Raw genomic sequence first — 12500 nt, forward strand, 5'->3', positions numbered from 1 at the left:
CCACATTTGATCAATCGTTCTCGTCCACTTTTTCAAGGCCAATTCAAATAACAAAAGCTGTATACGACCATGATCCCCATATATTATGAGGTTCAGAATTACACTTACAAAAGGCAAACGAGTCAAAGTAATTACATCAACAATATAAAATAAATAAAAGACTCTAAAGGTCCATTAATGTCGAAAACAAAATGAAACAAAAGTCATGAACTCATTAACTACAAACAGCTAACTCAAATACTCAAAAGATTAAAACCCGCCATGAACCCAATGACAACAAGATGAATCAAATACTCCAAAGGACAAACTAATGTTGCTCAAAGAAAAAAAAAACAAGCAAAAACCGACATGAATCATGAACCGTAATAACACCAACACATGTGTGCCATTGCGAAAGCATACCTTATAAAGTATATCAATTCCTCCCGCCATGAACAACCGAGTCCAAAAGCAATTAAGACCAAAAAGACAGATTATATTCTGCTCCCCCCAAAAAAGAGGTCATGAAATAACATTTCCCCCCGAAATACTCCCATGCGATACATATGCTTTGAGTAAATACCACCTCCTCATATCAGGCATCTGCCATGAACACTCCCATTTTCAATGTGAGCAGTTTATTGGGCATGAATCGTGCATACACAGTTGCATGTTGAACTATACGACTTATATAACATACGGAACGAGTGAATGGCTTTGTAAATAACATACACTTGAATAAATATAAATATATGCATTCATACTGTTACAAAGGCGTGTGTCTGTTTGTTTGTGCAAGTGTGTGCTCTGATTGGTTGACTGAAAGACTGATAGACCAATAGATATGTGGATAGAGAGATAAAAATAGATAAAACTGAACATAACATCAATACTCACATATACATATATACATGCATAATCCATCACGTATATGTAAACATACCTATCATCCTGTGTGCACGTTCACCTATTCAACATACATATACACTGTATATAACCTAGAGTAATTTCCACTAGTTTGCAAAGAATCCCCGATCGATGCCAGGCCGCGAAGCTTCCATGAACTTGAGACCTCAACCTCCTCCACCTCCTCCGCCATGAGGCTTGGTGAGGGTCCATCCTCCCCCCCCAAAAAAAAAAAAAATCGCCAGCGCGACGCATGCACAATTCGCAATCAAACACATCCTCGTATCAAGCACGCACATCCTGTCACGGGAACACGCAATCACCTTGTCATTACGGCTAATTCACGCCTGCCACCCAAGGAACGCCCGCTAGCCTCCCCACGGCGGCCACTCCGCGCCCTTCTCCTGCCCTCCCTCCCTCCCCTTCCCTCCACTTGGCTTGGCTTCTATTCCCTCCCCTTCCCTCCACTTGGCTTGGCTTGGCTTCTATTCCCTCCCCTTCCCTCCACTTGGCTTGGCTTGGCTTCTATTCCCTTCCCTCCACTTGACTTGGCTTGGCTTCTATTCCCCCCCCTTCCCTCCACTTGGCTTGGCTTCTATTCCCTCCCCTTCCCTCTCCTTCCCCTCGGGATTCGTTTCCTTTGCTCCCCTTTCCCTGTCCCTTTCCTGCCCCTTGGCTTTTATCCTTAGCCCCTCGTGCCCCTTAGCCTGAGTCCCTCCTCCTCCCCGTACCACCGGGATTTATTTTCCTTCCCTTACCTCCCTCTTTTATTTCAATTTATTTTCGTTTCCCTTCCATTCCCCAACCCTTCCCTTCCCTTTTTTTCATTTACTTTGCCTTCTCTCTCCCTCCCCCTTTCTATTTCCTTCACTTCCTCTTTTACTTTCCTTTCGTTTCGGTTCCCTTCCATTCCCAACCCTTCCCTTCATTGATCTTTCTCTTTCCTTTCATCATTCCCTCTCCTTTCCTTTCCTTCCCATTCACTCTCCTTCCTTCCTTCTTTCCTATCCCTCTTTTCCTTTCCCCTCCGTCCGCTCTTAACGTCGCTGCGATGAAGCATATATCCCTTAAAGGCGGACGACGAGAAGCACAAGTCGTGGTGGCTTTTGGGAACAAACTTTGATGATTGATGGTGATGATGGTGGTGGAGCTGGTGATGATAATGATGATGATGATGATGATGATGATGATGATGATTGATGGTGGTGGTGGAGCTGGTGATGATGATAATGATGATGATTGATGGTGGTGGTGCTGATGATGATTGATGATTACATTACAACTAATGACTAATAGAAACAGCCATCTCCTTCAAGATATTAGAACTAAAAATAAAGAAAACTGACCATCAACGACAGCATTACCACCACCACCACCACCACCACGTGTTGTCACGAACACGTCACGAACACGTACACAACATGTTATCTGCTTGATGGTGCGCATTCCGGCCAACAGGAAACACTAATGAGGCAACACAACGCGCCGGTAATGAACCCAATACAGCAGCTGGAGCGGAAACAAACGGCCAGATCCATCATGCGCCAAAAAGCAAGCAATCACAGCAGGCAATTTGCCGCGAGAAGTAATTGAAGAAATGGTTGCAAAAGGCGGAGAAAATTAAGGTTGTAATGATGTCGACGGGAGAATAAAAATGGAAAATATTAATGATGATGAGGGTAATCACTCGACCTGCTTCGGCAATTACAACTGCAATAACGATGGTGATGGTGGTGATGGTGATGATGATGATGATGATGATGATGATGATGATGATGATGATGATGACGATGACGACTGGACTGATGATGATGATCAAGACAATAATAACTAATGGAAACAATAATAATAACATGAGTTTATGATTATAATAATGATGATGATGATGAAAATAACAATACCAATAACCGCAACAACAGTCACAACGGCAACATAAATAACACACAGCAACAACAGTACCAATAACAATAACATCAATAACACAAAGAACCACCACAAAACACAAACAAAAACCAGAACAAAAGAATAAAAACAGAAAAATCCACATTGCAGAACCTCAAAACCCCATAACAAAACGGCCAAACGAAAGCCAGGGATAACCCTCGCCATCCTTCCCAATCACCTCCCCCCCCAACCTCCAACCCCACAACCCTTTTCTTAAACAGCTGATTCGCCCTTCAACTACATCATGCAAAGTGTTCATATTATTTTTTGGTTTCTTTGCAAGATGTCTGGTTGCGCAGCTCCTTCGCCCTCGCTTTCGCTTGTATATGTATGTGTGTGTGTGTGTGTGTGTGTGTGTGTGTGTGTGTGTGTGTGTGTGTGTGTGTGTGTGTGTGTGTGTGTGTGTGTGTGTGAGATATTCCCTCTTCTCTAATCATATGCCGCTCTCCTCACCCCTTTCCTCTCATTTAAATTCCCATCCCCCTCTCTCTCTCTCTCTCTCTCTCTCTCTCTCTCTCTCTCTCTCTCTCTCTCTCTCTCTCTCTCTCTCTCTCTCTCTCTCTCTCTCTCTCTCTCTCTCTCCTTCCCTCCCCCAATTCGTGATTCCCAGACACCTTCCCGACCCGAGGCCTGCGTGACCAGACACAACTGCTTCATTTTCGTGTTTGACCTTTGCAAGACGGTTATCCCCGAGTCCCAAAGCGTCTGTCTGTCGGCACGATCCTCTCTCCCTTCCCCTTCCCCTTCCCTTCCTCCCCCCTTCCCCCTTCTCCTCTCCTCTTCCTCCTTCCCCCTTCTCCTCTCCTCTTCACCCGTGTCTGACCTCTGCTGGAGTGGAAAGTCACGACGTCTAACGTGAGATAGGAAGGAACGGGATACCAAGGGAGGTTAAGGCATGCGGCCTGTCACATAATGGAACAGGGATAGCAAGATGCTTGACCTCGGCTGGTATGGAATGGGTGAAGGAATGACGCCTGACCTAAGCTGGCCTGGAATGGAAGGGCAACCCAACCCAGCCAGCTGACCTCGACGCACCCCCGTATGAAGTGTGACCTAGGATTCCCCAAGCTAAGGTGGGAGAGAAAAGACGCCCTTCGTACGGCGTGAGGACCTACCTGGAAGACGTCTCTCGCGTGACCTTCATCTTAAGGCGTACGGCCGTCCAAGTCTCGACCAGGCTCCGCCACAGGGCCTCCACCTTGATGTCTCCTCCCCTGCTGAGTCTGGCTGCCTCCAGATCAACGGGCGGAGCTACACAAACGGCGATACAATCCTTGGCGGCGGAGCTCCTGCTACTGCTGTTGCTGCTGCTGCTATGCCCACTACTGCTTCTCCTGCTTCTGCTGCTGCTGCTGCTGCTGCTACTGCTGCTGCTGCTGCTGCTCCTTCTCCTCCTCCTCCCAAGGGCTGGAGCAGAAGCGGCCGGACGGGAATTCACTAGGGCAACTACCTCGCTGGTTCCTCCTCGACTGCAAGGCTCTCCCAGGCCGCGGCAATGCTCCGGCTGCTCGTCAGAACATGCTCCTGCCACATCCACGTTCCTCGTCGCACTCTTTGGTATGATGCGGGATTGCAATTCTTTGGTATACGAAGGCCTCAACACTGGCAGTGTATGGTACATCCACGCGTCTGCTTCAGCATATCATCATCACCACTTAATGACACGAGTTCATTCACAACGAACATCAAACAAATAGAATAACGACTTAGCAATATTTCTTCTTCTTTTTTTTAAATCTATCTCTACAATATATATATTATCTGTATATAAAAAGCGCGAACTCTCTCTCTCTCTCTTATGTGACTAGAGCGTAAACACGGGCAGTGTCCTTAACAAAAGTTGGAGTCGGAGTCGTAGCAGGAGGTGACGGACGGGGTGTATATACCACACTAGCGTCTCAGATTAGATCCAGAGTGAAAAAAAATAGGACACAGCTTCCTAAAAAAAAAATGGGGAGAGAGACAGGCAGACAGACACACACACGATCGACACCCAAGAGGGGGGGGAATAAAAAGAGAGGCCGACGTTGTCTCCGTCTCCGTCTCCACATGCACACGCGCCTTCTCTCCTGCGCCCGCAACCCCCGCGCTCCCTGACTAGACTAAAGGCAACTGTCCGTCACTCCTCGCGGCCGCCACCACCGCCGCCGCCGCCGCCGCCGCTGCTGCTGCTGCTGCTGCTGCTTCCAGTGGTGGTGGTAGAGCTTCTCTCTCGCTCTCATTCCTCTCTCTTTTTCTCCCTTTATCTCTCTCTCTCTCTCTCTCTCTCTCTCTCTCTCTCTCTCTCTCTCTCTCTCTCTCTCTCTCTCTCTCTCTCTCTCTCTCTCTCAACCCTTTTTCATCAGCGAAGTCCAACCTCCGCAGAACACATCGGCGGAGAGCTAATCGCAAAAAGCGGCTAAAATCTCCTGGCAAACGACGCAATTGACGAAGGAATAAATACATCTTTAGTAAACAAGACTTGTGTGTGTGTGTGGAAACGTTAATAAACAACACGGCAACCTTAAAGCAGTACCTGGCAACTGCAACCGGGACGGGCTGGCGGGTGGGTTGGGGATGGGGGTGGGGGGAGGTAGCCCTGGTGGGGAGGGACCCGGGTATCAGCAGAATGGGGTGCGGAGAGAGGGAGCGGGGGGTGGGGGAGGGGAGGGGAGTGGTGCGGGGAAGGGAGGGAGAGAGGGACAGAGAGAGAGCAACGGCAGAGGGACTAGACACAAGGGGGTGGGGATAGCAGCGAGCGAGCGAGCGAGCGGGCGAGAGAGAGCTGGGACAGAAGAAGAGGAGAGGAGAGGAGAGGAGAGGGGATGGGAGGGTGAAGGTCGCAGTCACCTCAATGAATGCACACTCTACACCCCCCCCCCCGCCCCCCCGCCTACACCCAACACCGTCCCCCGCCAAAAGGAAAGTATCTCGCCACACTTATTTCGCAGACTGACACAACGCCCAAGACAGCAAACTTAGTGCGATGAGGGGAAAAAAAGTGCGACAGATGCAAACTAATAAAAATAAAAATATAAAGAGGAAGGAAGCTATCAAAGCCGCAAAAGAAGAAGAGAAAAGAGACAACAAAATAAAATACGCTCCCAAAACAGGAGACAGGATTTTAATGGAAAAAAAAAAAATCGGCAACATTTCGGTCCATGAGCGGCTCACAGACGGACAAAATCAATACGATAAACCCCCGCACACAGACGAAGGACCCCATCCATACACGCACCACGAAAACACGTCCCCCGGCCTAATGAGCGGGATCGATATGTATGGCTCCATAAATACACACACACACACACACACACGCACACGCACACGCACACGCACACGCACACGCACACGCACACGCACACGCACACGCACACGCACACGCACACGCACACGCACACGCACACACACACACACACACACACACACACACACACACACACACACACACACACACACACACACACACACGATAGATACATACACAAAAACACAAACACGCGCACACGCACAGACACATGCACACACGCGCACGCGCAAAATACATAACACAAACAAAATACATGCTTACAGAAAAGGAAGAACGGGTACACTTAATAAAAAGGGAGTGTAAAGGAAGAGGGAAGAGGGAAGTGGGGAGAGAGGAAGAGGGAGAGAGGGCGAGAATAGTAGAGAAAAATAGATTGGGAGAGAAAGGGGGAAAGTTAGTTAGTGAGTGAATGAATGAGAGAATGAGAGAGAGGGAGAGGAGAGATTACTATCAGCATCATAAACCACCATCGTCTCCACATTACATTCATCACCAAACGCCATGATCACAATCACCACCACCATCTCCACACTACTATCACCATCTCCAAACTACTATCACCATCACCACCACAACCATCTCCACATTCATTTCATCACCACCACCACCATCTCCACATTTATTTCATCACCACCATGCGTCGTTATCAATCATCACCACCACCATCTCCACATTTCTTTCATCACCACCACACGTCGTTATCAATCATCACCATCTCATCATCATCAATCATCACCACCATCTTTACACCTCTCCTCCGCCTCCTCGTCCACCACGACGGCAACTTCCACCCATCCTTTTCTCAAGATCCTACACCCCCCCCCCCCGAGATCCTACTCCCCCCCTAAAAAGACATTAATAACGAAAGATAAAGATAAAAGGCAGAGGTGTAGATATAGATTAGAGAGGTATGGACAGAATGGGTGAGGGAGGAAGGAAACGAAGGCGAGAAAGAGAGGAAGGAAGAAAGAGGAAGAGATAAAGATTGTGTGTGTGTGTGTGTATGTGTGTGTGTGTGTGTGTGTGTGTGTGTGTGTGTGTGTGTGTGTGTGTGTGTGTGTGTGTGTGTGTGTGTGTGTGTGTGTGTGCGAGAGAGAGAGAGAGAGGGAGAGAGAGAGAGAGAGAGAGAGAGAGAGAGAGATGAAAGAGAAGATAGAGAGAGAGAAGAGAGAGAGAGGAGAGAGAAGAGAGAGAGAGGAGAGAGAGAGAGAAAAGAGAGGATGAGAGAGAGAGAGAGAAAGAGAGAGAGAGAAAGAGGGAGAGAGAGGAGAGAGGGAGAGAGAGAGAGAGAGAGAGAGAGAGAGAGAGAGAGAGAGAGAGAGAGAGAGAGAGAGAGAGAGAGAGAGAGAGAGAGAGAGTGGGGGGGGGGACAAAGAAAGAAAGAAAAAAAGGGGGGTGGGGGGATAACATACCTGAGAAAAATCGTCCAGGTGATCTCAATGCTAAGAACAGCCGGCGGATGAACTGTGATCTGACAAAATGCGGGGGGAAGGGGGGGGGGTGTAAAGGTGTAGGTAAAAGAGGAGGGCGGGGGGGGGGGGGGGAAGCGAGATCCTAATCTGCATGGGAGGGAGCGGGGAGACTAAGCATCCCAAACTACTAGATTCCGAAAATCCTTTATCAACACTGATGTTTGTACTTGTACTGACGAATGCACGCTCTAACGCACACGTATTCATTTAAAGGGATATATGGAATAACAACGATAATTACAACGAAAATATATGATAATGATGATAATGATAATGATGATGATAATGATAATGATAATAATAATAATTATTATCATAATTATAATAATAATAATTATTATTTTTATTATTATAATCATAATTATAATAATAATAATAATAATAATTATAACAATAATAATAAATAATAATATTAATAATAATAAAAATAATGATAGTAATAATAATAATAATAATAATAATAATAATAATAATAATAATAATAATAATAATAATGGTAATAATAATACAAACACTAATATCAATAATAATGATAATAACTAAATAATAATAACAATACCTATAACCATAGGTAGGCCGTTATCATTATGACGATAATAATGATAATAATAATAATAATGCAAATATACTTACAACGCCAGCTGGGCAACAATTGCGCTAATAACATAATTCTCATTAGGTTAATTACAAATAGAGTTCATAACCACCAAAGAAAACAAATGCACATCCCCCCCCTCTTCCCCTTTTTTCCCTACTCCCCAACGAAAGGAAACCCAGACACTCCGCCCTCAATCCACGTGTTCCTGCAAAATGTAAGCAACAATCTGCAACGTCACTGTGCAATCCAACCTCACACCCTCTCTCTGTCCACTACCCCAATACCCCCCTTCACCCCTCCCCCTCCCCCTCCCCCTCCCCTAATACAAAAGCAAGGTGATCAAGCAATAATAAGGTTACTAGGGAGGGGAGGGGAGGAAGAGGGGGAGAGGGAAGGGAAATGGGAAGGGAGAGAGGGGAGGGGAGGGGAGGGGAAGGGAGGGGAGGGGAAGGGAGGGGAGGGGAAGGGAGGGGAGAGGAAGGGAGGGGAGGGGGCAACCGGATACTTGTTTCCCATGACAGTGAATAATTATGGAACGCCTACCTTTAACGGTGAGTAATTGAGGCCATCTGCAGCTGGGAATCAGGGGTGTGGGTGTGGGTGAGGGGAAGGGGGTGAGGGGAGGGGATGAGGGGAGGGGAAAAGTGGAATAAGAGGTGGACGAGGGGAAGGGAGGGGGAGAGGGAAATGACAGAGGGACAAGGGGAGGGAGAAAGGGGAGCGGCATGGGGAGAGGAACGGGGAACGGGATAAGGAACGAAGGAAGTAAACAGGGGTAGGGGAGGGAGGTAGGAGAGTGGAGAGGATTGGTCTGACAGGGGGGAAGGGGAGGGGGAAGTAAGACAACGGAAAGGATGTGAATGACGGGGGATGGGGGGAACGGTAAAAGGAGGGGGGGAGGGGAGGAGGAAGGGGTGGGGGTAGCAGCTGATCTCGGTCCTCTCTCCAAAAAGGTAAACAAAAGAGGTAAGGGTAGGGGTGTGGTGGGGGAGGAGAAAGGGGAAAGCACCACCAGAAAAAACATAAACAATCTTGGTTCCTCGATTTGGGTGAAATGTAAAGGCAGGGAGACGAGGCCGCAAACAGTGTGGCTATGAATGAAAGAAAGAAAGAAAGAAAGCGAGAGAGAGAGAGAGAGAGAGAGAGAGAGAGAGAGAGAGAGAGAGAGAGAGAGAGAGAGAGAGAGAGAGAGAGAGAGAGAGAGGAAAGAGAGAGGGGGGGAGGAGAGAGAGAGAGAGAGAGAGAGAGAGAGAGAGAGAGAGAGAGAGAGAGAGAGAGAGAGAGAGAGAGAGAGAGAGAGAGAGAGAGAGAGAGAAAGCGAGAGAGAGAGCGAGAGCGAGAGCGAGAGAAGAGAGAGAGAGAGAAGAGAGAGAGAGAGAAGAGAGAGAGAGAGAAGAGAGAGAGAGAGAAGAGAGAAGAGAGAAGAGAGGAGAGAGGAGAGAGGAGAGAGGAGAGAGGAGAGAGGAGAGAGGAGAGAGGAGAGAGGAGAGAGGACCCCTTCGGATTTCAGCACAGGGGGAGAAGAGGAAGGGGGGGAAGGGAAGAGAGAGAGAGAGAGAGAGAGAGAGAGAGTGAGAGTGAGAGTGAGAGTGAGAGTGAGAGTGAGAGTGAGAGTGAGAGAGAGAGAGAGAGAGAGAGAGCGGGGGGGGAGGGGGGGTAAGGAAAAGAAGATGAATACGAATAGTAAAGGGAGAAAGAGAGGGAGAGAGGAAAAAAGAGAGGAAGAGGAAAACAGTGTGGTTGAGGGAAAGGATGAAATTTAAGATGGAGGGATCGAAGGATCGAGGGTGAGGAATAGACAAGAGCCAGGGAAAAGGTAGAGAGAAAAGAAAAAGCGAGATAAGAGGTAGGGGAAGAGAAACGCGCAAACAATGGAATAAAGTGTCAAAGCAACCAAGCCTACAAAGCCACAGAGAAGAGAGAAGAGAGAAGAGAGAAGAGAGAGAGAGAATCTGCACAGAACGCCCCTTCGGATTTCAGCACAGCCATTCTCCAAAGAACACTCCGTCCGCACAAAAGGCGCACGGCATGGGGGATGGTAGAGTAGGTGAGGGGAGTGGGGGGAGGGGGAAGGGAGAGGGGGAAGGGGAAGGGGGGGAGGGGGAAGGGGGGAAGGGGGGGAGGGGGGAGGGAAAGTGAGAAGGGGAAGGGGGAGGGGGGAGGGAAAGGGTAAGAGGGGGAAGGGAAGGGTAAGAGGGGAAAGGGGGAGGGAACGGGTAAGAGGGGGAAGGGGGAGGGGAAGGGGAAGGGGAAGAGGGGAAAGGGAAAGGGGGAGGGGAAGGGGAAGAGGGGAAAGGGGGACGGGGGAATAGGGAAGGGAGAGGGGGAGGGGGTCGGGGGAAGGTGGTAGAGGAGGAGGGGACGGGGGAATAGGGAAGGGAGAGGAGGAGGGGGTCGGGGGAAGAGGGAAAGGAGACGAGGAAGGGAGAGGGGGAAAGGAGAGGGGAGAGGGTACGGTAGTAGAAGCAAGGCGGGGGAGGTGGAGGGAGAGCCATTGCTGGAGCTGACAGGTTTCAGAACAATGCCACCTGCATGGCCACCAGCGTGCTATGGTCAATACTAGCACATCCCCCGGACCGTGCATGACAAGGGTGCCGTTTCCATTACACGCTCCTTGTCACGCTCACTTGCGTCAGTGCCGTTCTGTGCATTCACGAAGGCAAGGCAAGGCAAGGCCACAAAAAAAGTAGAAGCGGCAGCATAATGGCACAATAAACAAGGTTATGCAAAATGTAAATAAAAGGAAATTTACAGTGAGGGGGGAAAATGACAGTCAAATAATGGTGATGATATAATTACGTAAACTCATGATTCAACACAAAAGTGATGGCGTTTTGAAAGGCCGAAACAATTATAATATGACGGGTATTTATAATCTATTTGTGTATATGTGTGTGTGGTAGGGATATACATACGAATATTTACATATAAACACATATACATATCATTCTAAAAAAAATAAAGAGTGAAATATGCGTGTTTATCTCCATATAAACGTACCAATATATTAAGAGCAAAACAGAGAATAATTATTTCTAGCACAGCAGGTGACGCCATATGGCACGGACCCGGACTGCTGCAGCCGTGCAAATCGCTCGGGATTTCGTCACTGTTACATAATGGGTGCAACAGCCAGCCGCCGCGTGCAAACTTGTCATTTGGGACTGATTATAAGCAATTAATGCCACTGTTTCAGATAATTGGCGTTGAAAATGCAACCCAAGTTTATGTTGATGATCGTGTCATTTATGTAACGTGTCTGTACTATCTGTCTCTTTTTTACGTAATACATAAATAAAACACATTTATATCTGCCTATCAATGAATGTATGTATGTATGTATGTATGTATGTATGTATGTATGTATGTATGTATATATGTATGTATGTATATATGTATGTATATATGTATGTATGTATATATGTATGTATATATGTATGTATGTATATATGTATGTATATATGTATGTATATATGTATGTATATATGTATGTATGTATGTATGTATGTATGCATGTATGTATGTATGTATGTATGTATGTATACATCCATCGACATATCCCGTCACTACTGCCTAATCAGCGAAGCCGCGACTAGCACCAGTTCTCCGCCAAACCTCGCGCAACCAGCCACTGGTGCAGTGAAGCGTGGGTCATCGGTGATAAAAGTGCGCTTCACTGCATTAATAGTCAGTGGCACTATGAAATTCCAGCTGGTGCCTTGCAGAACCTGGCACTATTACACTGAGTGACTATGGCACTGGTAGGAGAGTCATAGCAGTGACGCGGGCAAGCAAGAGGAGTGCTATCAGCCGCACAGATGGCGTTGGGGAAGCGCAGGCAGGGTCTGGCTCACGATCTCTGACTGGCACTGAGGCTTAACAAGCCTAACTACCTCCCTCGGTGTCTGGGGGCGGCCTAGGACACGATGCAAGCGAGGTGAGGATGGCGAGGGATGGCAGTCGGCGAGTGGATCAGTGCCAGTGTGCCTGCCTGCCGCTGGAGAAGGAGACTTTTTGCCATCGGATGTGACCGGTGGAGATGGAAGAGGAGGAGGAGGAGGAGGAGGAGGAGGAAAGGTGTGTGGAGGAAGAGGAATAGGAGGAGGAGGAAGAAAAGGGTGTGGAGGAAGAGGAAGAGGAGGGAGAACAAGGGAGGCAGTAGAAAATAGTGTATATAACCTCCATAAAAAAAAAGCTTTACACGACGTCGCCATTGAGCCACATGAGAGAACAGATGGCACTGACTTGCAGCAGGAACCCCATGGCGCGTAGAACTGTCATGGGTGCTGACCAGAGCAGAGCGAGCAGAGCA

General features: G+C 47.9%; 1 protein-coding gene across 1 annotated transcript in view; it reads right to left on the minus strand.

Moving 5' to 3' along the window:
- LOC122246580 (protein gustavus) overlaps window positions 1-4938 on the minus strand; it is a 141599-nt gene extending 136661 nt beyond the window's left edge. Inside the window, exon 1 of the mRNA XM_043005226.2 lies at window positions 3945-4938. Within this exon, the coding sequence (XP_042861160.2) occupies window positions 3945-4450 (506 nt within the window). The 5' untranslated portion in view covers window positions 4451-4938. The remainder of the gene's footprint in view (window positions 1-3944) is intronic.
- Window positions 4939-12500: the final 7562 nt, after the last annotated feature.

This window comes from Penaeus japonicus, unplaced genomic scaffold, assembly GCF_977035675.1.
Source record: "Penaeus japonicus unplaced genomic scaffold, GWHDUDI00000001_assembly GWHDUDI00000017, whole genome shotgun sequence".
Lineage (NCBI taxonomy): Eukaryota > Metazoa > Arthropoda > Malacostraca > Decapoda > Penaeidae > Penaeus > Penaeus japonicus.